Source organism: Equus asinus, chromosome X, assembly GCF_041296235.1.
Source record: "Equus asinus isolate D_3611 breed Donkey chromosome X, EquAss-T2T_v2, whole genome shotgun sequence".
Taxonomy (NCBI): domain Eukaryota; kingdom Metazoa; phylum Chordata; class Mammalia; order Perissodactyla; family Equidae; genus Equus; species Equus asinus.
This window is the reverse complement of record NC_091820.1, coordinates 125134360-125161274: the sequence shown is the minus strand read 5'-3', so window position 1 is coordinate 125161274 and position 26915 is coordinate 125134360. Positions and strand designations below refer to the sequence as shown.

Below are 26915 nucleotides of genomic sequence, written 5' to 3'. Positions count from 1 at the left end.
TGGCAATATTCCCCAAACTGATCTATGGATTCCACGCCATCCCTAGCAAACTCCCAGGCAGCTTTGTGAAGAAATCGAAAAGCTCTTCCTAAAATTCATCAGGAAATACAAAATTCCAGAATAACCAAAACAATCTTGAAAAAGAACAAAGTTAGAGGTCTCACATTTTCTAACTTCAAAATTTATACTAAGCTACAGTAATCAAGACTCCGGGTACTGGCCTAAGGACAGACATACAGACTAATGGATTAGGATTGAGAGCCCAGAAATAAAATCAAAGATTTATGGTCATTTGAGTTTCAACAAGGGAGTCAATACAATTCAATTGGGGGAGAATATTCTTTTCAACAAATAACGTCAGGACAACTGGATATCCACGTACAAAAGAATGAAGTTGGACCCCTACTTCACACCATATACAAAAATGAACTCAAGATGGATAAACATCTAAATTTAAGATGTAAAACTATAAAACTATTACAAGAAATATGCACAAATTTTAGTGACCTTAGATTAGGCTTCTTAAATATGACACCTAAAGCACAAACAACCAAAGAAAAGATAAATAAATTGAATGTCATCAAAATTAAAAAGTTTTCAACTTCAAAGAAAACGATCGAGAAACTGAGAGGACAATTCACAGAATGGAAGAAAATATTTATAAATCATATATCTTATAAGAATCTAGTAACCAGAATATATAAAGAGCTCCTACAATTCAACAATAAAAAGTAAAATAACCCCATTTAAAAATGGGCAAAGGATTTGAATTGATATATTTCCAAAGAAGATATGAAAATGGCCAATAAGCACATGAAAAGATGCTCAATACCATTAGCCATCAGGAAAATGCAAATTAAAATTACAATGAATTGTCACTTCACACTCACTAGGATGATTATAATCAAAAACAGAGATAATAACAAATGTTGGTTAGGGTGTGGAGAAGCTGGAACTCTCATACATTGCTGGTAGGAATGTAAAATGATGCAACCACTTTTGAAAACAGTCTGGCAGTTTCTCAAAATGGTAAACAGAATTATCATAAGACCCAGCAATTCCACTCTCAGGTATAAACCCAGTAGAATTGAAAGTATATGTTCACTCAAAACAGTATACACAAAAGTTCATAGCAGGGGCTGGCCTAGTGGCATAGTGGTTAAGTTCCTGTGCTCCACTTTGGTGGCCCAGGGTTCACAGGTTTTGGATTCTGGGCATGGACCCAGCACTGCTTGTCAAGCCATGCTGTGGCGGCATCCCACATAAAATAGAGGAAGATTGGCACAGATGTTAGCTCAGCAACAATCTTCCTCAAGCAAAAAGAGGAAAATTGGCAACAGATATTAGCTCAGGGCCAATCATCTTGACAAAAATGTTCATAGCTGCTCTATTCACAATATCCAAAAGCTGAAACAGCCCAAATGATGAATAGACAAACAAAAAGTGGTAATCGATATAATGGAACATTATTCTATCATAAAAGTAATGAAGTACAAATACATGCTATAACATGGATGAACTTTCAAAACATTATGCTAAGTGAAAGAAGTCAGATGCAAGAGGTCACATTTTTTATGATTCAATTTATATGAAATTTCCAGCATAGTCAAGTCCATAGAGACAGAAAGTAGATTAGTAGATTAGCAGCTAAAAATTCCAATGATACTTTTCACAGAGATAGAAAAAAACAATCCTAAATTTCATATGGAACCACAAAAGACCCCCAATAACCAAAGCAATCCTGAGAAAGAAGAAGAAAGCTGGAGGCATCACATTCCTGATTTCAAACTATACTACAAAGCTAGAGAAATCAAAACAGTGATGGATGGTAACCAAACTTATTGTGGTGATCATTTTATAGTGCATACAAATATTGAATCATTATGTTGCACACCTGAAACTAATATAAGGTATATATGTCAATTATACCAAATAAAAAAATTAATAAAAAAGAAGGCACCAACCCTGCTGATACCTGGATTTCCAATTTCTAGCCTCCAGATGTGTGAGACAATAAATACCTGTTGTTTAAAAAACCAGTATAGTACTGGACATAAAAATAGACACATAGACCAATGGAACAGATTTGAAAGCCCAGAAACAAATCCTCACATATGTGGTCAACTAATATTTGACAAGGGAGCCAAGAATACTGAATGGGGAAAGGATAGTCTCTTCAATAAATGGTGTTGAGAAAACGATAATTACTTTAAGAATGAAATTGGACCCCTATCTTACATTACTCACAAAAATTAACTTGAAATGGATTAAAGACTTAAACATAAGACATGAAACCATAAAACTCCTAGAAGAAAACACAGGGGAAAAACTCCTTGACATTGATCTTCACGACAATTTTTTGAGTATGACACCAAAAACACAAGCAGCAAAGGCAAAAATTAATAAGTGGAACTACATCGAATTTAAAAGCTTCTATACAGCCAAAGAAATAATCAACAAAACGAAAAGGCAACCTACTGAATAGGAGAAAATATCTGTAAATCTTATAACTGATAAGGAGTTAATATCCAAAATATATGAAGTCATACAACTCAATAGCAAAAACAACCACCACAACAATCCGATTAACAAATGGGTAGAGGAACTGAAGACATACAGATGGCCAACAGGTACGTGAACAGGTGCTCAACATCACGAATCATCAGGGAAATGCAAACAAAACCATGAGATATCACCTTACACCTGTTAGAATGGCTATTCCCAAAAAGACAAGAAACAACAAGTGTTGCCGAGGATGTGGAAAAAAGGGAACCCTTGTACACTGTTGGTGAGAATGTAAATTGGTGCAGCACCTATAGAAAACAGTATGGAGGTTCCTCAAAAGATTAAAAATAGAACTACCATATGATCCAGCAAAACCAATTCTGGGTGTATATCCAAAGAAAATGAAAACAGGATCTCAAAGAGATATCTGCACTCCTGCGTTCATTGCAGCATTATTCACAACCTGCTCAAGGCCTCATAACTAGAAAAAGGCAGAATTGGGAAATGAAACCCTATGTATGTATAGAGTGAATGGCATGTGTGTGTGTCTGACTCTAAAGCCTGTGCTGGTAGCCTCTAAAGTTACCTCTCCGCTTCAATACATGGTTATGAATTATTGTTATTGTTGTTTACAATGAAATTATTTAAAAATAAGTAATACATGCATATGGTACACAATGCAAAAGGTGAAAAACCAAAAGTGAAAAGAAAGAGTGAAAAGTAGTCTGCTTCATACTCCTGTCACCCAGCCATCCAGTAACCCACCCAGGAGACAATCACTGTTAACAGTTGCTTTTCAAATTAGATTTTTTTTTTATTTTTACAAAATTGTGGTTTGATACTACATCATTTCATAGCGCATGTTATTATGAATTTCTACTCTAATTTTTAAAACATTCTTCAAAATTGATCACATAGAAAACATAATAAAAACAGCTCATAGTGCATTGCAAATGCTAACACTTTTCAGACAATGATTGTTCAATTTGGCTAATCAAGATTATCAATATAGGGCCAGGCCCGTAGCCAAGTGGTTAAGTTCACGTGCTCCACTTCAGTGGCCCAGGGTTTCACCGGTTCGGATCCTGGGCACAGACATGGCACCACTCATCAGGTCACGTTGAGGCAGCATCCCACATGCCACAACTAGAAGGACCTGCAACTAAAATACACAACCATGTACTGGGGTGATTTGGGGAGAAAAAGCAGAAAAAGAAAAAAAAAACACTGGCAATGGTTGTTAGCTCAGGTGTCAATCTTAAAAAAAAGATTATTGATATAGTACATTCTAATCTTGCACTATTTCTATTTCAATGATGTAACTTATTTTTACCATAAGATAGAACATCTGTATAATGAAAAATGGGCCATTACTATTCACCTTAAGCCATGAAGACAGAGTTTTCAGGGCGATTTACATTTATTTCCTCTATAATGCCTAGCATAATGCCTTATATATAGTAAAAACAAAAACAAAAAAACCCACAATAAGTATGTTGAAGGAGTAACTAAATGATGCAGAGAATAGTAGATGGTTTATTGACTGATTCTTGCATGCAATATCCCTTGCATTACAATCCAGTATAACAACTTTGGCACAATGGCACTTTGTTACCAAATTTATTCAGTTTGAGATTCATCTAAGTCTTGAACTTGAAGCAACAAATACCTGAAATATTGTTAAAAGTATCTCCTTACATAAGTCTATTAAAGCCTTCACCTCAGGAAAGACCACCATTCTAGTTTCCCTGAAAAGAGTTATAAGAAAAGCAGATGGCCCTATTCAAGGTGATGAGAGGGAGGGGAGTGCATTGTCCTTATTTTAAATAAGTCAAAAATTCTGAGAGACATATATTTGATGTGCAAACTTACAATGTTCAATCCGTTCAATGACCTTAGCTTTTTCCCTAGAGTTTAGGGGAAAACAAGCCAAGTGTAGATAAAAGATGATGAGTCTACTGAACCTATCACTGCATTGCTTCACTCATGGCATTATGCTCTGTCATAGGGCACTTTTAAAGCATTGGCTCTCATTTTGTCACTAATCAATATATAATGTAATTGAATTTGCTATATATAACTTTCATTATAGGACCTCTTCCACCATTTTAACACAATTCTAGCATCAAGGACATGGGAATTTTGTAACAAATAGGAATTAAAGTATCACATAACGGTTAAGATATAATCCAACAAATACCATATGATTTCACTCATATGTGGAAATAAAAAAAACAATAACAATCACACAGATACAGAGAACAGATTAGTGGTTACCAGAGGGGAAGTGGGCAGGGAGGAGGACAAAAGGGGTAAAGGGACACATTTGTATGGTGACAGATGGAAACTAGACTTTTGGTGGTGAATACAATGTACTGTATATAGAAGTTGAAATATAATGATGTACACCTGAAATTTACATGTTATAAACTAATGTTACCTCAATAAAAATATATTACACAGAGAAAAAAGATATAATCTACTGCATTTTCCTTAAAAAAAACAAAACTCCTGTCCTTCAGGACATACAAAGGTAAGAATTTTTAAAAATGAAACAGAGTATTGATGGAATTGTGTCCCTGAAAATTCAAATGTTGATGTCCTACTCTCTAAGGTGATGGTATTTGGAGATGGGGCCTTTGGGAGGCGATCGGGTTTGATGAGGTCATGAAGGTGGGCCTTCATGATGGGGTTAGTGTCCTTATAAGAAGAGATACCAGAGAATTCTCTCTCTCTCTCTCTCCGAGACACCAGAGAGTTCTCTCTCTCCTCTCTCTCTCCCTCTCTCTCTATTCGAGACACCAGAGAGTTCTCTCTCTCCTCTCTCTCTCTCTTCAAGACACCAGAGAGTTCTCTTCCTCTCCGAGACACCAGAGAGTTCTCTCTCTCCTCTCTCTCTCTCTTCAAGACACCAGAGAGTTCTCTTCCTCTCCGAGACACCAGAGAGTTCTCTCTCTCCTCTCTCTCCCTCTCTCTCTATTCGAGACACCAGAGAGTGCTCTCTCTCCTCTCTCGTTCTCTCCCTACTATGTGAGGACACAGAAAGAAGGCTGCCATCATTAAGCCAGGAAGCGAGCTCTCACCAGGACCTGACCCTGTTGGTGCCCTGATCTCGAACTTCCCAGCCTCCAGAACTATGAGAAATAAATTTCTGTTGTTGAAGAGATGGAGTCTATAGTATTTCGTTATGGTAGCCCAAGCTGACTGAGACAAAACGTATCAAACAATTTGGAGATAAAACCCTAAGCAAGCCAGGACTTAATCAGCAAGGTACTGTGGGAAGAACACTGGACGGCATGCAGGGAATACATCCAGTTATGTATAGCCCGGGCTCCATTAATGACATCACATGTGACCTTGAACATGCTGCTCCCTGGCTTGGCCACCAGTTCTGCATCTCTATCATTAGGGGACTGAATGAGCTACTCTTTTTTTTTTTTTTTTTTTAATGGAAGATTAGCCCTGAGCTAACATCTGCCACCAATCCTCCTCTTTTTTCTGAGGAAGACTGGCCCTGAGCTAATATCCGTGCCATCTCCGTCTACTTGATATGTGGGATGCCTGCCAGAGCATGGCTTGCCAAGCTGTGTGTAGGTCCGCACCTGGGATCTGAACTGGCAAACCCCAGGCCGCCAAAGCAGAACGTGCAAACTTAACCACTGTGTCACGGGGCCGGCCCCTGAATGAGCTCCTCTTAAGCCACTGAGCAGCAGCACTCCCACTCGCACTCTGACTCTGACCCCACCTTGGAACTGCAGTAACCAGGTAAGACAGGAAGGAATAACCGCTGAAGGCAGAGACGAGGCAAATAACACCAGGTGGTGCATAAACTGCCGCTCTAACAGGATACGCAATGCAAGATGAATAACTGAAATGAGCAGTTACGAAATCTGCCTCAGAAACAAAGATCAAAATGGAATAGTGCAGCAGCATCGTCTGCTCTCTGTGGTAGAGGTTAAGATGTACAAAAAGAGGAAAAGAATGCAGACACAACAGACAGAGAATGCTACAGCTATAGAAAACACAGTGGTCATTCATCTCCTTTCTGCTCTTCATCACTGTATACAATGCTTTTTCCAAGATGAAGTATAAGAAAGGGTATAATTGCATAAAGAAAAGAGAAGGCGAGATACTAACCCAGGGCATAATAGTGCTGTCAGCAGAAAATTTGTATTCCAGTTAACACCTTTAAATGCTGAGGAAATAAAAGACAGAATAGTTACTGTAGCAATTTGATTTAGTCCCTTTTACAAATACTTAGAGTAACCAAGACACAATTACATTTTAATCAGTGGCCTAAAATCCCCCATGCGATTTTTAAATTTTCTATTTTACTGCCTTTTAATTTCTACATTTAACACAGCAGCTTACTAGAATAATAACAGTTGTCATACTTACTCTTATACATTTTAGCAGACACATATCCAGCAGGAGTTCCCAGAAGGACCCATAACACGATGGCACAGGTCATTAAAGCGCCTCGTTTGGAAGCGGAAAGAAAACCAAGGCAGGCCAGAACTGGAGGCACAAAAAAGACATATCAAACCTGTAACAATAATAGCCTCAAAAGCACAGAGAACTTGATAATAAGTGAAAGACACCTTTAATAAGACAGATTATATGAAAACGCACACAAAGATATTCTCTGATGTGGGTACTTAAGCAACACTGCAAATGAATGTTACTCACTTAGCTAACTGGCAATTTTTTCTTAATGCAAAGGTCTGATTTTCAATACAAGGCAAATGAAGTAAGTTTCTGAGTTGGATTTAGTCTTTAATTCCACTGTTTGAATCAAAATTAAACACAGTATCTCCCCCTTCCCTCCTCCAGTAGTCACTCCCGAAACAGCAAATCATTTTTCCCACAAAAATGTCCTTTAATGATGTACACCTGACATTTATATAATGTTCTAAACCAACGTGACCTCAATTCAAAAAATTCCTTCTGTTTCCTTTTATTCAAGGAGAGGAATAAAACAAAGTGAGACTTGGTCTCAGGAAAATATAACCTTAAGAGCTGAATTTTGAAATTATCGTTGAGATCTGAAACACCTACTAAGCCATTTTTTTTACAGCAGCTTTCTGTGTGAAAAGCACTCCTCTGGCTATCAAAAACTGACAAGCTCCATTTTTGGTTTATAAATGAAGGCAGCCAGGGTTCATCAGGCATCATAAGCCTACGAAAGATGCCATTCTGTTTGTACATTTAAAGACCAGTACTGAGGCTTGCCATAGCCTTTCAAAATGCTAGTCTTTGAATTATGAACTCCCTTATCCCCTTAAAATGTGATTCTACCCACAGGCTGATTTTCAAGAAAGCATCTATTTTGCAAAGCAAGGAATATGTGTATTGGACATTACAATAAATTATTCAGAACCGAAGAAGCTATGAAAGATCCTTTATATAGGAACATATTCAGACTCGTATCCCTAATTTGAGAATACAGAAATGCAAGTACTAAAAAACACATTTCCTTAAACTTTAAGGTATAATTTTCAAAGTCCCTTTGTCCATATGAATCAAAGTTGACATATGTCGGCAGTTCACTAAGAATGTTTAAGATGACACGTATTGATCCAAGCCTACTCACATAAAGTAATGAACGTCATAATCAAAACTTGTATTCCTTGACCCAGGAAAACTGACAGCAACATTCCGTATCTTGGAGGTCTGAATACATCCCCATGAACCAGCTTCCAACCAAACTCATCCTGGGCCTCTTCCTGCATGTGAGAAAGTCTTTAATAAGCACACAAGTGACTATGACAGAAAGGTATAAGAGCTCTGAAAGTTAGACGAAACTGAACTTTCCTCTAAAGACAGACTAACTGGAAACCAACGGCTCATTTGGATATAGCAAGTCTCTGCAAGGTATGTGATCCTGCCATACAAATGATTCACCCCCTTACTCTAAGTTTTGCACCGGAGGGAGTGTGTTAATTATATAAAGCACACAACTGGCTTGATTTTCATGAAGAAAGCAAAATGATTTAACATACACAAGGAATTCAACCAATTTTATAGAAATTAAAAATTCGGCAAGGCACAAATGATTACAAGAGTCAAAACAAATAATTAGATAAAACTAAATTTAACCTAAATTATAGTATTTTGCAATGTTTGGTACATTTATCTCATATTCTGAATTAATGAAAATCTTAAATAATGATATTTTGAAAGCTCATAAACACATAAAAAAAAATATAACCAAAGAGTTCACAACAAATAACTCTCTAATAAATTTACCTGTACTTTTAAAAAATCCACACAACTCTACACTTTCTGATATGGTATAATATGCAAAATTACTAGACACTGAAAATTGTATTCAAGTTGTTATACTCTAAGTAGAAATATAACATTGAGACCTGGGCAGAGTAGGCACTGAAATATTTGCTGAATCAAATATGTGCATTTTTACTTACGGAGGAAGTCATCTGATTATATCTGATAATATCTCTATAGAGAGTCCTTAATATGACTGTAGCCACCATTCCAGATAAGAAAAGAACAATAAAAAAGGAATTCATAATACTAGAAAATGTAAAGAAGAAAAAAGAGAAGTTAAATCTCAAGTTCTTTATTTGAACAGTAAAAAGAAAAGGTGTATACATATAAAAGAAAGACGTTCAAACAATCATTGTGCTGATGAGTTTTCTAAGGTTAAACTTAGATCAAAGACTGAATACACCAATATATTAAATGAACTTAAAGCTCTAGCACAAAAGTGTGTTACAAATAAGGCATCAGAAGCAACACTATTCTTAAGGTTACTTTAGAATTTTTTAAGAGTACATTCCCAAAAAGAAACCAGAAGTGAGTAAGATCAGCCACACAAACTTAGTTCCAGAGCATGGAACTGAGAATGTAAGTTCAGGAATCGAGGTTGAATTAATGGCTGACTGAATTCTCAGCTGGTGGATCAACGCTATAGTCTTTTCATCACTTTATGAGCTTCAGGGTAAAGACTCCATGGACCAGTTACCTACCAGCTCTTACCTACTGTTTCTAAAACTAAAACATAAAAACTACCCCCAAATCAAAACTAATGCCTTCTGCCATCCCACCACCCAGCCAAACTCAGACACATCAAAAAAGTTTCACCAGAATCTATGAAAAGACCGGCAGTATTTCAGAAGGTGCCAATAAGATGATCGATGTCTAAAATGTTCGTTAAATTTCATAAGTAAATTAGCTCATGACAGAAACTTTTAAAGTACACTTATTGTTACATTATAAACATTAATACTACTAGAGGTTAGCCCGAAATCTATCTGGAGGCCCTTCACTTTTACAACCCCTTTGGAGAAACTATTTAAATAAATTTCATCTGAAGGGAGTTCGGGGCCAGGGGGGCGGGGGGGGGAGGGGCGTGACAAAATGGGACCCGGACTATTACCCAAACAGAAGACTGTCTGGAAAAGCTACCACATGATAATAATAATAATGAGGAAGAGGATGAGGAATAAGGGTAGAAATAGGAGGAGGAGCAGGGGATGCTATTTTCATTTTCAAGGCAGTGGCAGTATGAGGAAAATCATCATCTCAACACCATACTCATAGTATCACACCTTTCCCTACTTCCATTTTTACATTTATAGTCTTCTTCCACCCAAAATTGCTTTATTACAAGATAGGAGGATAACGGGACAAAATACTATATATACACATTCATCTCTTTTTCATCAGCTTCTCTGATCAGTCTCCTAAGTTACTAATTTAACATCCTACTCCCACTCTCAGCGCCAATCATTACATTCGCAGCTGGTCTATCCCTCAGTTCCATGTCGAAACTGCTCCTGCCATAGTCACGAAGGGCTTCTAACTCTGTGGGTTAATCCTGCTGAAGATTCCTGAGGAATCAAGTCCTTTTACTCCGAATCCACTAGAATGTAAGCTTCATGTGAGCAGAAGCCTGTCTACCTGATTCATCACTGCATCTCGGAGGCTACTGCAGCGCTTGGCGTCATAATAGGGACTTTAAAAACCTGTAGAAAGGACGGTCCGTCACTCACAGACATTATCTCTACACAGTCCTCTCCTTTATATGACCAGCTTGATTAAATGACCACTTGAAATATTTTGGTCTCTCATACGTAATCCTTTCACCTTTCTCCTTGCTCTCTTCCCAGTCTTCCGTGACACCCTGAGCTTCCTCCACCCCAGCTGGTTACTGCTTTTCCTACTCTCTAGTTTTCGCGAACTTTCTGAACGCACAAACAAAAGTTTCTATTCTGTTTTCCTCTCCTCTCTTGTGTAGTGTCCACTTCCACAGTTATATCCTGCTGACTTCCCACCCCAATCTTCTTTGCAAGCGAACAGAGTATCTCTACGACTCTCAGGCTTCTCTTTCCCTTCAGTATAAACATGAGTATATTTAAAACACACTTTAATTTTTTCTTTTTCTTTGTGTACGTGGAGAGGTGGAGGAGAGGAAGGAGAAGGGAGATTAGCCACAGAGAAGAAAAAATGTCACTCAAGATAATCTCTGGTGACAAAATATTTTAAAAATATATACGTATATAAAATATATATGTACATGTATATATATTTACAAATATATATATATGTTTGTGTGTATATATATATTGGCCACCCTGAAGCTACTTACTCTCTATTTCATAAAGTGCTTACCTAAACCACTGAATGTTGGTATGAGGCATGGACTCCAAAATATAATCCCATCTAGAAGCCCACTTGACTCTTTTGTTTTCCTAAAACAAAAATATAAAATCATATGACCACATTTTAACTGACCCTTTACTGGTTATAATCCTAAAACAGACAGAAAGTTATTCTGCTTGTACTTTCTCCATTTCTTTACTGCTAACTCCACAGAATCACGAGATCCACCCTGACATTTTTGCCTTATTTTATTTACTGACATTCTTCCTTGTTTCAGAAAGGGACTAGGAAGAAAATAATTTTAGCTTACTACTGTTCACCAGAAATAGCACTTTTTGGCTACTATTTTTCTGTAACGATAAATCCACCCCATACTTCATTTCCGTTTGTCCAGATCCCATTTTCATCTTAATTGCAACTTCATATCATACTTTCAAAAGTATACAAAGATATATATAACAAGAGTCACTATAGTTTTCTTTGTAAATTTAAAAACCTAGAAACAGGGGTCAGCCCCGTGGCTGAGTGGTTAGGTTTGTGCGCTCTGCTTCGGCGGTGCAGGGTTTCGCTGGTTGGGATCCTGGGCACGGACATGGCACTGCTCATCAGGCCACACTGAGGTGGTGTCCCACATGCCACAACTAGAAGGCCCTGCAACTAAAATATACGACTATGTACTGGGGGGATTTGGGGAGAAAAAGGAAAAAATAAATAAAAATAAAAAATAAATAAAAACCTAGAAACAACCAAAAATGTCTGTCAGAATGGGAATAAACTATGGTAATCCATGCTAAGAAATACTATGTAACTATTAAAAAGAATTAAGTGATATGTATATGAATTATTCTATATATATGTATTTGAAACTGCATTAAGTGAAAAAAGAAAGGTGAAAAGTACATATAGCAAAATTCCATTTTCCCCCTCAAAAATAATATACATATCTTGTAGATGGAAACATTTTTCTGGAATAAATAAAAAATAATGGTTATACTTTTGCAGGGAGAGACTAGAAATGTGGGGGTATTAAGGGAAGGGAGAATTTTACTTATACTTTTTCTATATGATTTGAAGTCTTCACCATATGCAAGTATTATCAATTTTATTTTTTAAATTGAACTAAAAGAAAACTTGCTTCACTGAAACCCACCAGGCTCCACCTCCTGCAAATAGGTTTATTATTAGAGTATTTTGTTTAATTATAAAACACTGCTCAACTAAAGTCATCATTTCTTATTGAATACTCTAATATTTTACATATTTGGTTGTTCAATATTTTGAGATGTTGTAGCAACAAGTTCATAAAAGATGTTTTGTTTTTAAATATTGTTTTCAGAACTGAAGCAAACACAAGAAAATGCAATTACCAATCAAGCTGTTTCTGCTGACGTGTGATCAAACACAAACTGTCGATAGCTTCTGACAAAATATCCCCACTAGATGAAGGTCCTAACTGGTAATCCCCAGTAAACGTGGGAAGCATTAATGCAGTGTTATCACTCCTCAAATCAGTAACATGCTTTCAGCAAAAGGAAAGCACTGGTGCAGACCAAGTTATGTTTGAAATGACTTATCATTTAAAACTGGGTAATTAGGTGTCTTTTCTGAAGTTTGGCGGTGGAGTATGAAGAAAGTCAATGTACACTGCTTTTTTTTTTAAATGCCCAAACGATAGATTTTAATTAAAATGGGTTTTAAGCCACCTGTGGATTTTAGTGCCAACCTGATGACCAGGTGCTCACGGTTAATATTACCAGTGACAGGGCAGATTGACATCACATGCCTGCTGACATGAGCTATCAAGTCTGCAGTATTCCTGCCAAGAATGTACGGCCTGGGCCTGGTCATGAAAACCATCAGACAGATCCTGGTCGTCCTACACAACGTAAGACGTGTACTCTTGGAAAATTTCAAGGATGTGGAAAACAGGGAAAGACTAAAGAATTGGTAAAGATTGGAGGAGGCTAAAAACTAAACACAACACGTAATCCTGGATAGGATCGAGAAGCAGAAAACGTGACATTGTTGGCCAGCTGGTGAAATTTGATGGATAGATAGGGATTGGATGGTAATGTGATACGAATATTGATTCCTAATTTGGAGGGTTGTATGGTAGTGATCCAGGAAAGTGAGCTCGTTTCATAGAAAGACACTCTGGAGTGTTTAGGGGTGATGAAACATCTATCTAGCTCTCAAAAGATTCAGAGAAAGGGGCTAGCCTGGTGACATAATGGTTAAGTCTGCATGTTCCACTTCAGCAGACCAGAGTTCACAGGTTCAGATCCTGTGCACGGACCTATACACCACTCATCAACCATGCTGTGGCGGGATCCCATATACAAAACAGAGGAAGATTGGCACAGATGTTAGCTCAGGGCCAATCTTCTTCACCAGAAAAAAAAAGTTTCAGACGCCAGCCCCGTGGCTGAGTGGTTGGGTTTGCGTGCTCCGCTTCGGCAGCCTGAGGTTCACCAGTTTGGATCCTGGGCGCGGACCTGCACACCGCTCATCAAGCCACACTGTAGCACCGTCCCACACTAGAAGGACTTACCACTCAGATATACGACTATGTACTGGGGTTTTGGGGAGAAAAAAAAGAAAAAAGAGGAAGATTGGCAACAGATGTTAGCTCAGGGCCAATCTTCCTCACGCACACAAAAAAAAAGATTCAGAGGAAGACTAATGATAATGAGCACACACAGAGAAGAGCGAACATGGAGTAAATGAGGTAAAATGTTAACAATTGGGGCATCTGGTTAAAGGAACTACAGGAATGCTTTGTATTGTTCTGGCAATTCTTCTGTAGTCTGAAATTGTTTCAAAATAAATTATTTTTAAAAACCTATAAGAAAATCAGAATTTATAGAACTGACAGATCCAGGGGTAAGTATTCACTGCATGAAAGGATTTATCTTAGCCATTCCATTAAAATATTGTTCCTATAATAAAATGTGACTTAATTTATCAAAATTGGAATTACATGCATCTCTTCACCAGCCTATCCATTGCCTTAAGCAAGTTAACTCATATCAAGTCTTTAAAAAAGGAGAGACACTTTCAAATATGCACTATGAAGTTTGGAGTTTAAATACAAGGAGAGCCTAGAAAATCTGCAGTTGCTAAACCAACTCATTTTTGCACCAAACACTGCCACCTGCTGGAAATAATAGACCACAACACACATTATTCTTCCATAAGAAAGGAGCAAATTATTAAAATCCTAAGGCACGTTTGAGAACAAAATGACAAATGCAAAAAGATAACTAAGCAGTGGAACCTATTTTTTTATCCATTTAAAATTAATAAATGAATCTGCATCTTTACATGCCAGAGTTTCCAAATCTTTCAGAAGGCATAGCAATTCTCACAATCAGACGAGGTGAACAGGTCTTTAATGTTGTTTATAACGGAGGCACAAGCAGCAGAGGTAGAAACAAAGATGAGACTTCTTGATTCATGACACAGCACCCCATCATGGGTCTCAGTCAGTAAAAACGCATGCAGGGACTCAAAGAATCACGCTGGCAGGCAACTAGACCTTCTTCTAGGCCAGATGTTTTCAGCAGGGAGAGCAGCACCCCCTACGGGGCATAATGAAAATGTGTGAGGATGCCACTGATAGTAAGCAGCATAGGAGAACGCCAGATGCCCGGCAGCACAGTGAGACCCGAACAATGAAGAATTGAGAAGAACTTCCAAATGCCCCATCCAACATTAGTGTGAGTGGAAAACTGCTTACGATTATCTGCACCGAGATTCTATCTCCATTTTACAGATAAACATAAAGTATTTTTATATGTCTTTAATATACATTGATTTTTTTTTTCCAGGCATGCAACTACCAAGTAAATTGAGGGGAAATGGTACCATGTTTGGTTTGAAACTACCAAAATTGATCAACATTTTGGAAAATCATGGCATCATTTGGAAAGATGTGACCTACAGTGTACAATATTCGTATATTCATCTGCATTCACAGCTGTCACACTTACAGTGATTATACACCAGGTGCATGCATCTTACAGTGACTGAAATATATACTGAAATACGTATTATTTTATTACAAGTCACTTTCTTTTCACTTATCCTTTATAGTATAGCTAGGGTGTTATATTGACATGTATTGACAAGTTTAATTATGTGGTATCTATTAATATAATTTTACAATAGTAAAGGGAGAGTTATCAAACATGTTATTAAAAGAGGACATCAATCCGATAGGGTTAAGAACTATTGTCCAGCTCAACTCCCTCGTTTTATTATAGGGAAACTGAGGTCCAGAGAAGAAAGTGAACTTGTTCAGGGTCACAGCATGAGTTTGAAGCAAGCCAGCACTAAAATTTGCTGATTCTCAATTCAGTTATTGGCCTATGCTGCCTGAAAATCAGAAATACATTTGGGGGAAAAAGGCAACGCTATAAATGTGGCTAGGGTCCCAGGCTAGCCCACAAATAAAGCTTATATAACTCCAAAACATAGCTAAAAGAAACGTGATTAGAATGAAACCAAAAAAACTTTTGCTTGGTAGTATAAAAAGAGTACGTTTCTAGAGTAAAAGTATTGTGACTAGAAATACCTTCGCCTGGCATTTAAGGCCATTCAAAATCTGTCTCAAATCTCTCTCTCTAACCTTTCTACCAATACTACGTAAACAGTTAAAGTCCAGGGTGTGAGACTGAATCTTTTGGGCCTGTACATACCCCAGCACCTAAAACCTGGCACAGAGAGTACATTTGTTGCCTGTTGATTAATGAATAAACAAATGAAAAATGTTTGTCTCAATTGGACGAGTTTATTTACTATTCCCCATATATACCATGTACATTCTTACCTCGAAAGCCCTACCCCCAGCTCTCCAAATTCCTAAAATCTGGGTCTCTTAACTCAGTCCATTGGCCTTCCCACAATGCCTCACACACCTCTGTCCCTTCTATCCAAATCATACTCAGCGTCCTTCGAGGCCCAGCTCAAGGCCCTTCTCTTATAAAGCCTTTTGGGCCAATTTGCCCACCCTAATTCCCTCCCATTCTAAAACTGACACCATGTAATAAAGAGGCTGCATTGAGAGCCTGCATCCTCTAGTCAAACTAATCTGGGATTATAATCCTTTACATCTGTGACCTTGGGCAAGCGACTTTACCTCTATGAGTCTGCTTTATTTTCTACAAAATGGAGATTTAAAATAGTACCTGCCTTCAGGACTATTGTGAGAACTAAAGTTGAACTAGGTACTTTATAAAAATTCCCATGCTGGGCACATAACAGGCACTCAATAAATATTTGATATATAAATGAAATAGTAATCTTTATGAGCCATCCTTCAATAACTTCTGGATAAATCTGCTGTATAAACTCCAAACTTTATAACCATTTAGGAACATGATTCATTTTCTGAAAACATAAAGTGCACATGATGCTTAATTAAAAAGCAAAAAGACAAAACTGTTTAAACTAAAAATTCTTATATTGCCTCTGAACCTTTCTGACGGCAGCTGCCTGACCAGGGGCTCAGGCCCACAACTCAGCTAATGACCACAGGCTCCGCGGCCAACAGCAGTTTGCAGGTGGCTGCGCTAAGATGGTAGAGGCGGCCCAGGAGGATGGAGGTTGGCCGAGGAGCTGCTGCAGCTGCATGGCACTGACATCTGTAACTAATTTGACGTGTGCACGGAATTTGGCTTCCTGTCCGTGTCCCACTGCCCCATCCCTGTGTCAGGATTGCGCCTGCTTCTCCCCATGACCCTAAGAACACCTTTGTGCCAAAGATGCATGGAAGGTTTCCATAGTCTGCAGGAGAGTGACACCGTGTAGCTCACCCAGCAAAAGGCCTGGAATCAATCCATGTCACGGGACTTGGTGGGATTTCCTGTATTGAGAGTGAGAATCAACAAAATGGGGGAAACACGTAGAAGCACACACCAAAGCAGACAGTCCCTGCAAATGGGAAGGTCTAGATCTTTGCCAAGATGGCAGCCACTGGTCACGTGCAGCTATTCAGCACTTGAAATGTGGCTGGTCCTAAGTGAGATGGGCTGTAGGTGTAAAATACACACCGGATTTCAAAGACTTGATACAAGAAAAAATATATAAGATATTTCTTTACAAAAAAAGTGCTCTATAAACACTGTGTTCTAGTTAATAAATTTGTTTCTCACAGGGGTATGGGTTAGCAGTTCTGACACTACTTTACATTATGCTGGGGTTGAACAAATCAGTCAATATATCGTAGATGATGGGAGCCAGGTTTCTCACTGTCAGGGAAAAAAGTTACAAATAAGCAAGGGGAGAGGGCTAGCACGAACACTGGGGTGCTGGATGACAGAGACAGCAATATGAACTCATATTCATTTATTTCTTTATCCACTTGTTTATGTCTGTATTTTCCCACGTGCAATTAGCAAGTAATCTGTGGGGTGATACTTTGCCACTGGGAAAATAACCAGTTTCCCCCACACTCATGTACCTACAATTTTAACATTCATTGATAATATTGACCTGAACCAACTATTTACTTGGAGGGTGAAAAAATAGTGATTTTCAAATTCTGTCATGCCCACTGAAGCAATTCAATAAACGACAATGAGGTACCCAGCTGGTTGACAAAATTTTCATAACCCATATTGTAGATTAAGTTATTTTATAGTTACAGTTACCAATATATGAAGCCTTGCTTCTCATTTGTTCATGAAAGTTCAGACTATATTATGGGTTCAATAGGATCTTGTAAATTACTCTAAGACACAGCAACAATGTACACCTGGGATGCCCAAAGTAGGCTCCACAGTGAGACAGAAATGTTACTCCAGAAGAGAACACCATAGTCAAGCACGGTTGTAAAATGCTGAGTTAGACTCAGTCAAAAGGTTTCTTTATTAGGATACTTTTAAATAGTTTACTAACGTGCAAACGTGCATTGTGGAGCTGAGAAAGGAGGCAGGAGAAAGTAGCATTTTCCAAACTTATTTGACTAGTGTTCTCCAGGGAATGCAGTTTAGGAAATGTTAACGTGTACCATTATAACTGGGTTAAAAAAGCATTTTCAACCCAAGACAGAAAATGAAGAAACAGCATCATCAGAGATATACATCACCACTCTTCCTTACACCCTCCCCCCGCAACTACGACAGCAACTTTGTGCTGTTCAGATGAAGAATATTGTGGCTTGGCGCATTCTCACTGCATAATTCCACTCTGCATACACGAGCTACTATCGTGAAGACATCTGTAAATCAAGTGCTCCTGTATCTGAGACAAGGAATAGGAAACCTTGTGTGACTACTATGGGTTAGGCACTGTGCTTAAAGATTTTATATTAGCTCGTTTATCTCTGATAGCAATCACACGAGGTGACATCCCCATTTTACAGATAAGGAAATTCAGGCTCAAAGTAACTTGTCCAAGTTCACACAGGTAGCAAAGGTCAAGCCAGGATTCAAACTCAGATATGTGTGGTTCTTTCCATTGTACCGCTTCTGGAAGCCAAGGGTCTTCTAAGCACCCTAAATGAGTTTCAATGGGAAAGGGAAATTGCGGCTTCTAGAATAGCTTCCAGGATTCAGACCAGACTGTCGAGGAACAAGGGGTTGAGACCTAGCCCAACTAAGGCGAGTCCCCACATTCCCCCACTCGGTGTGGCTGCATCTGAACTCGTGCCTCAGCTCCTTTGGCAGCCACAATTACTTCCTGACAGGCAGACACACCACTAATACCATACTCTGTAGGCTCCTGGTATGAATGTGAACTTCAATTTAGATCTGCTTTCTCTTGGCTTTTACTGTAAACATAAGAGTTCCTACATGTAAATTTTAATAGCCAACTGACAAGTGATGAAAAACATAGAAAGGCTTCAGCTCTTCGGTCAACTTCTGATAAAAGCTTAGACTTTGAATAGTATTCTCAATCATTAGGGAAAGGTTATTTTAATTTCTTCAGGGTGTATTTCATTCCTTTCCCCAAATTACACTTCTGCATTTCATACAGAGATTAGAGTACTGGACTATACTTATTGGACTAGTAAATTGCCTGTTTTCACCAATTGTACTTTGGGGAAACTGCAGGATGTAGGACCAAGTAATCCTGACCTCTAGCTGAATGATTCAAAGCACACACATACATTTCTAACATAAACGTTTCTCATTTTCTTTACAGTAACTCTGTAGGCATAAAATATAATAGACCTTTAATAGAGACAACCAGAATAGTATAGTGGAAAAACTATGAGTTTGGGGGCCAAACAGTCCTGAGTTTGAATATCACTTCCACCTCCTGCTAGCAATGATCCTGAGAAAATTACCACAGCTTGCTGGGCTTCAGTCCCCTCATTTATAAAATGGAGATAACCACTATAGGTGACACATAAGGACAAAAGCAAGGCATCCCCAATCTGGAATTGTTTTCAGAATGAGATTAGGAAGAATCCTGTTATGATGGCTGTCAGGCCCTCTATAGAAATGATACAAACCAAACACAATTTGTAAACGTTTGAAGAAATTTGAGACCTAATCCCAAATAAGGTGATTAGGGTGTGGTCTCAGGAAAGCATATCTAAAGCCATAAGAAATTAGCCTTATACAAAATCAAGTATATAATCAAAGCTGAATCAAAAATATGATTTATAGTCTTAAAAAACCTTAAAAGAAAATTACATAGATCTACACAGTCATAAAAAGTTTTCCCTATGAAAGGAAAGTCCCAAAGTTACTCTTTTGGTGAAGTACCTCTAACACTGTCCAGGGCTAAGAGTGCCTACCCATGAATAGAAACATCTGCTCCATGGGTAAGCATAGCATTAGAGTGCCATGAATATCATCTTTCAATACCTCACCTCCCTTCGCTCTGGTGTCCTATGCTTACCAAGAAACTTTCTATTTATTCTGTTCTATTTATATCTGCTTTCTTATACATCTTTATTACAGGCAGATGTGCTAACCAGCTAACATGAATGGTGTTGTCTACTAGGCATTTATATCTCTCCATTTACATTAATACATTGGTATTCTGGTTTACACATTGGACCCTTAGGAGTTTGCCTAGTATAAACCTATCTCCTTTTGGTACACTCACAAAATTAAAATTCTGAAGCATGACTTTAAAGGATTAACAAAAACCTAGTATTGCTGAGTGTATGAGGAAACAGCAGATCCTCAGTCTTCGCAATTTTTTTGGAAAAGAATTTGGCAAGGTGTTTTCAAAATGTGTACACTCTTGGGGCCGGCCCCGTGGCTGAGTGGTTAAGTTCACACATGCCGCTTCAGCAGCCCAAGGTTTCGCCAGTTTGGATCCTGGGTGCAGACCTAGCACCGCTCACCAAGCCATGCTGAGGCAGCGTCCCACATGGCAGAACCAGAAGGACCTACAACTAGAATATACAACTAGGTACTGGGGGGCTTTGGGGAGAAGAAGAAAAAAAAAGAAGATTGGGAATGGGTATTAGGTCAGGTGCCAATCTTTAAAAAATAAGAATGTGTACACTCTTTTACCTAAACAGTCCTACTTCTAGGAATTTAACTCCAGGAGATAATCACATAAGTAAAAAAGTAAGGATGTTCTTTAAAGCTTTGTTTATAATAATTAAAAATTAGACATTTGGGGGTGGGCGGAGCAAAATGGCAGGGTGAGCTGACCCGGGATTCCCTCCCCTCCAAAATACAACAAAAGATTGGAAGAACTGAATTTCAGAGAATAAACATAATGCCAGCTCGTTAGAGACCTACAATACCAAGAAGGCTGAGATCATAACCTTGCTTACACCTTCGGAGGCGCCGGAACGGTAGGAGAGAACATCGCTCCCTCCCCTAGAGTCTGCGATGGCTGTGGCGCGGGTCGGGAAGGAGCGGGGGAGGGGCCGTGCGACCAGGGGATCATCCAGGACTCCTGCCGCTGATTCACTGATTCAGTGGAGACCTGCTGACGGGGGGGACGGAAGCTTCCGTCTGCGGGGACCCTATAAATCAAGGGCCTTGGGAGACCAGAGAACAGAACTGATCTGAACCCAGACCGGTGCGCGTGTGAATAACAGCCCCTCCCCCCTAACAAAGCCAGTGGGCGCAGCCATCTTGCCCCAAGGCGGAGAGCTAACACGCCGCTCTCGACCCCCATCTAGTGGCGACAGGCTGTAACTGCAACTGAATTCTACCACCATGCGAAAAAACCGCTCCTCTACCATCCAGCAATTTATAAAAGCCCCAGACCAGAAGGAAAACAATAAAAACACAGAATTAAGTCCTGAGGACTTGGAATTAGGTAAACTAAGTGATAATGAATTCAGAGCAGCTATAATCAAAAAACTCAATGAGGTAGAGAGAAAGATAGAGAAACAAACCGAGTTCTGGAGTTACTTCACAAAAGAGATTGAAATCATAAAGAATAGTCAAACAGAATTACTTGAGATGAAAGACACAATGGACCAGATAAAACAGAATACGGATTCCCTGAATGCCCGTGTAGACAACCTAGAGGAGCAAATCAGCATAATCGAGGACAGACAGGCTGAATGGCACCAGACAGAGGAAGAAAGAGAACTAAGAATTAACAAAAATGAGGAAAATCTCTGAGAGATAATGGATTCAATGAGTAGTAAGAACATAAGGATCATAGGAATTCCCGAGAATATGGAAAAGGAAAATGGAGCAGAAAGTGTGCTTAACGAAATTATTGAAGAGAACTTCCCAAATCTAGGGATCGACGGAGAAATGTGTGTAGAGGAGGGTTTTAGATCTCCTAGATTTGTCAATGTGAAAAGACCTACTGCAAGGCACATAGTAGTAAAGTTGGCAAAAAGGAACGATAAGGAAAGAATACTCAGGGAAGTAAGAAAAAAAAAGAGAATAACCTATAAAGGAGCCCCTATCAGACTGTCAGCGGATTTCTCTACAGAAACCCTACAAGCTAGGAGAGAATGGAGTGATATATTCAAAGCTTTAAAGGATAAAAACCTTCAGCCAAGAATACTCTATCCAGCAAGAATTTCCTTCAGATATGAGGGAGAAATTAAATCTTTTCCAGACAAACAAAAGTTAAGGGAATTTGTAACTAAAAGCCCTCCATTACAAGAAATCCTCAAGAAGGCTCTCATACCTGAAAAAAGAAAAAAGGGAGAAAGGGGACACAATCCACAGACTAGGGAGACCGATGGATAGAACCAGAACAGGATAGCAAATATTCAATTATAGCATTAGGGTAAAGGTAAGGAAACTACCAAAACAAGGACGATCTTAGCACTCTAACTACCAATTAATAAGACGAGTTGGAATAAAAAATGAAAATAATTATTTAGGAGGGGAAGAGCAAAGGGTCTAAATCAGTATTGGTCAAGTAAGTAAGAGACCACCAGAGAATAGACTATATTATACACGAGATTCTAAATACAAACTTCAAGGTAGACACTAAAATAAAGTACAGAACAGAGTCACAAATCATAAATAAGGAAAAATCTAAGAAACCCAGCATAAGAAATTGCAGTATTAAATGGGTAGTCTAAAGCACACAGGAAAAGAAACGCAGGAAAACAAGATAATGAGCAACAGATTAACAGCACTAAGTCCACATGCATCAATAATCACTCTCAATGTGAACGGATTGAACTCTCCAATAAAAAGACACAGAGTGGCAAAATGGATTAAAGAACACGACCCAACAATTTGTTGCCTCCAGGAAACACACCTCAGCCCCAAGGACAAACACAGACTCAGGGTGAAGGGGTGGAGGACAATACTTCAAGCAAATAGCAAGGAAAAAAAGGCAGGTGTTGCAATTCTCATATCAGACCAAGTGGATTTCAAAATAAGACAGGTAAAGAGAGACACAGAGAGAGAATATATAATGATCAAAGGGACACTTCATCAAGAAGAAATAACGCTTATAAATATCTATGCACCCGGGGCTGGCCCCGTGGCCGAGTGGTTAAGTTCGCGCGCTCCGCTGCAGGCGGCCCAGTGTTTCATTAGTTCGAATCCTGGGCGCGGACATGGCACTGCTCATCAGACCACGCTGAGGCAGCGTCCCAAATGCCACAACTAGAAGAACCCACAACGAAGAACAACGAAGAATACACAACTATGTACCGGGAGGGCTTTGGGGAGAAAAAGGAAAAAATAAAGTCTTTAAAAAAAAAAATAAAAAATAAATAAAAAAAAAATCTATGCACCCAACACAGGAGCACCAAGATTCATAAAGCAACTATTAACAGACCTAAAGGAAGATGTTAAAAACAACACAATAATAGGAGGGGACCTCAACATCCCACTCACATCAATGGACAGATCATCCAGACAGAAAATCAACAAGGAAATAGTGGAGCTAAATGAAAAACTAAAACAATTGGACTTAATAGACATATATAGATCACTCCACCCTGAAAGAGCTGAATACACATTCTTCTCAAGTGCACATGGAACATTCTCTAGGATAGACCATATGTTGGGAAACAAGGCAAGCCTCTACAAATTTAAAAAAATTGAAATAATAACAAGCATCTTCTCCAATCATAGTGCTATAAGGCTAGAAATTAATTACAAGAAAAAAGCTGAGAAAGGCACAAAGATGTGGAGACTAAACAACACACTACTGAACAAGCAATGGATCACTGAAGAAATTAAAGAAGAAATAAAAAAATACCTGGAAACAAATGAAAATGATAGCATGCCATACCAACTCATATGGGATACAGCAAAAGCTGTATTAAGAGGAAAATTCATCACAATACAGGCACATCTTAACAAACAAGAAAAATCCCAAATAAGCAACCTTAAAGCACACCTAACGGAACTAGAGAAAAAAGAACAAATGAAGCCCAAAGTCAGCAGAAGGAGAGAAATCATAAAAATCAGAGCAGAAATAAATACTATGGAAACAAAAAAGGCAGTAGAAAGGATCAATGAGACAAAGAGCTGGTTTTTGGAGAAGATAAATAAAATTGACAAACCACTAGCCAGACTTACAAAGAAAAAAAGGGAGAAAGCTGAAATAAACAAAATCAGAAATGAGCGAGGAGAAATAACAACAGACTCTGCAGAAATACAACAGATTATAAGAGAATACTACAAAAAACTATATGCCAACAGAATGGAAAACCTAGAGGAAATGGATAAATTCCTGGACTCCTACAATCTCCCAAAGCTCACTCAAGAAGAGGCAGACAATTTGAACAGACCAATCAAAAGGAAAGAGATTGAAACAGCAATCAAAAACATCCCAAAGAATAAAACTCCACTTCCTAACACATTCTATGAGGCCAGCATCACGCTGATACCAAAACCTGACAAGGACATACGAAAAAAGAGAACTACAGGCCAATATCACTGATGAACATAGATGCAAAAATTCTAAACAAAATTTTGGCAACCAGAATTCAGCAATTCATCAAAAGAATCATACATCAGGATCAGGTGGGATTCATACCAGGGACACAGGGATGGTTCAACATCTGCAAATCAATCAACGTGATGCACCACATCAACAAACTGAGGAATAAAAACGACATGATCATCTCAATAGATGCAGAGAAGGCATTTGACAAGATCCAACAGCCATTTATGATAAAAACTCTGAACAAAATGGGCATAGAAAGAAACTACCTCAACATAATAAAGGCCATATACGACAAACCCATACCCAACATCATACTCAATGGGCAAAAACTGAACCCCATCCCCCTGAAAACAGGAACGAGACAAGGATGCCCTCTATCACCACTCTTATTTAACATAGTACTGGAGGTCCTGGCCAGAGCAATCAGGCAAGAAAAAGGAATAAAAGAAATCCAAATAGGGAGGGAAGAAGTGAAACTCTCGCTGTTTGTAGACGACATGATCTTATATATAGAAAACCCCAAAGAATCCATTGGAAAACTGTTAGAAGTAATCAACAACTACAGCAAAGTTGCGGGGTATAAAATCAATTTGCATAAATCAGTAGCATTTCTATACTCCAGTAATGAACCAACAGAAAAAGAACTCAAGAACACAATACCATTCACAATCGCAACAAAAAGAATAAAATACCTTGGGGTAAATTTAACTAAGGAAGTGAAGGACCTATATAATCAAAATTACAAGGCCTTTCTGAGAGAATTGGATGACAACATAAGGAGATGGAAAGACATTCCATGTACATGGATTGGAAGAATAAACATAGTTACAATGTCCGTTCTACCTAAAGCAATCTACAGATTCAACACCATCCCAATCAGAATCCCAATGACATTCTTTACAGAATTAGAACAAAGAATCCTAAAATTCATATGGGGCAACAAAAGACCCCGAATTGCTAAAGCAATCCTGAGAAAAAAGAACAAAACGGGAGGCATCACAATCCCTGACTTCAAAACATACTACAAAGCTACAGTAATCAAAACAGCATGGTACTGGTACAAAAACAGGTGCACAGATCAATGGAACAGAATTGAAAGCCCAGAAATAAAACCACACATCTATGGACAGCTTATCTTTGACAAAGGAGCTGAGGGCATACAATGGAGAAAAGAAAGTCTTTTCAACAAATGGTGCTGGGAAAACTGGAAAGCCACATGTAAAAGAATGAAAATTGACCATTCTTTTTCACCATTCACCAAAATAAACTCAAAATGGATTAAAGACCTAAAGGTGAGACCTGAAACCATAAGACTTCTGGAAGAAAACGTAGGCAGTACACTCTTGGACATCAGTATTAAAAGGATCTTTTTGGACACCATGCCTTCTCAGAGAAGGGAAACAATAGAAAGAATAAACAAATAGGACTTTATCAGATTAAAGAGCTTCTTCAAGGCAAATGAAAACAGGATTGAAACAAAAAAACAACCCACTAACTGGGAAAAAATATTTGCAAGTCATATATCTGACAAAGGCTTATATCCTTAATATATAAAGAACTCTCGCAACTCAAACACAAAACATCAAACAACCCAATCAAAAAATGGGCTGGAGACATGAACAGACATTTCTCCAAAGAAGATATACTGATGGCCAATAGGCACATGAAAAGATGCTCATCATCGCTGATCATCAGGGAAATGCAAATCAAAACTACACTAAGTTATCACCTTACACCCGTTAGAATGACAAAAATATCTAAAACTAATAGCAACAAATGTTGGAGAGGTTGTGGAGAAAAAGGAACCCTCATACACTGCTGGTGGGAATGCAAACTGGTGCAGCCACTATGGAAAACAGTATGGAGATTCCTCAAAAAACTAAAAATAGAACTACCATACGATCCAGCCATCCCACTACTGGGCATTTATCCAAAGAGCCTGAAGTCAGCAATCCCAAAAGTCCTGTGCACCCCAATGTTTATTGCAGCACTGTTTACAATAGCCAAGACGTGGAAGCAACCTAAGTGTCCAGCAACAGACGAATGGATAAAGAAGATGTGGTACATATATACAATGGAATACTACTCAGCTGCAAAACAGAACAAAATCATTCCATTTGCAATAACATGGATGGACCTTGAGAGAATTATGTTAAGTGAAATAAGCCAGCGAGAGAAAGATAATCTGTGTATGACTCCACTCATATGAGGAATTTAAAATTATGGACCAAGAACAGTTTAGTGGATACCAGGGGAAAGGTGGGGTGGGGGGTGGGCACAAAGGGTGAAGTGGTGCACCTACAACATGACTGACAAACATTAATGTACAACTGAAATTTCACAAGATTGTAACCTATCAATAACTCAATAAAAAAAATAAAAAAATAATAATAAAAAAATTAAAATAAAAAAAAATTAGACATTTGGGTTGTTTTCATCAATAGGGCCCTAAAAAAAGTCAATTATGGCCTATA

The 26915-nt window shown here is 38.4% G+C and overlaps 1 protein-coding gene across 3 annotated transcripts in view; it reads right to left on the bottom strand.

Moving 5' to 3' along the window:
- The window catches only part of LOC106823987 (transmembrane 9 superfamily member 2-like), a 97063-nt gene that overhangs the window by 35487 nt on the left and 34661 nt on the right, over positions 1–26915 (bottom strand). For 2 of the 3 annotated variants that reach the window (XM_070502479.1, XM_070502480.1), the window contains exons 8-12: positions 11143–11222; positions 8934–9042; positions 8099–8231; positions 6904–7023; positions 6643–6700 (exon numbers count right to left, since the gene is read on the bottom strand). In XM_070502479.1, the coding sequence (XP_070358580.1) occupies positions 6643–6700; positions 6904–7023; positions 8099–8231; positions 8934–9042; positions 11143–11222 (500 nt within the window). The remainder of the gene's footprint in view (positions 1–6642; positions 6701–6903; positions 7024–8098; positions 8232–8933; positions 9043–11142; positions 11223–26915) is intronic. The other variant, XM_070502481.1, reaches the window with a different exon arrangement.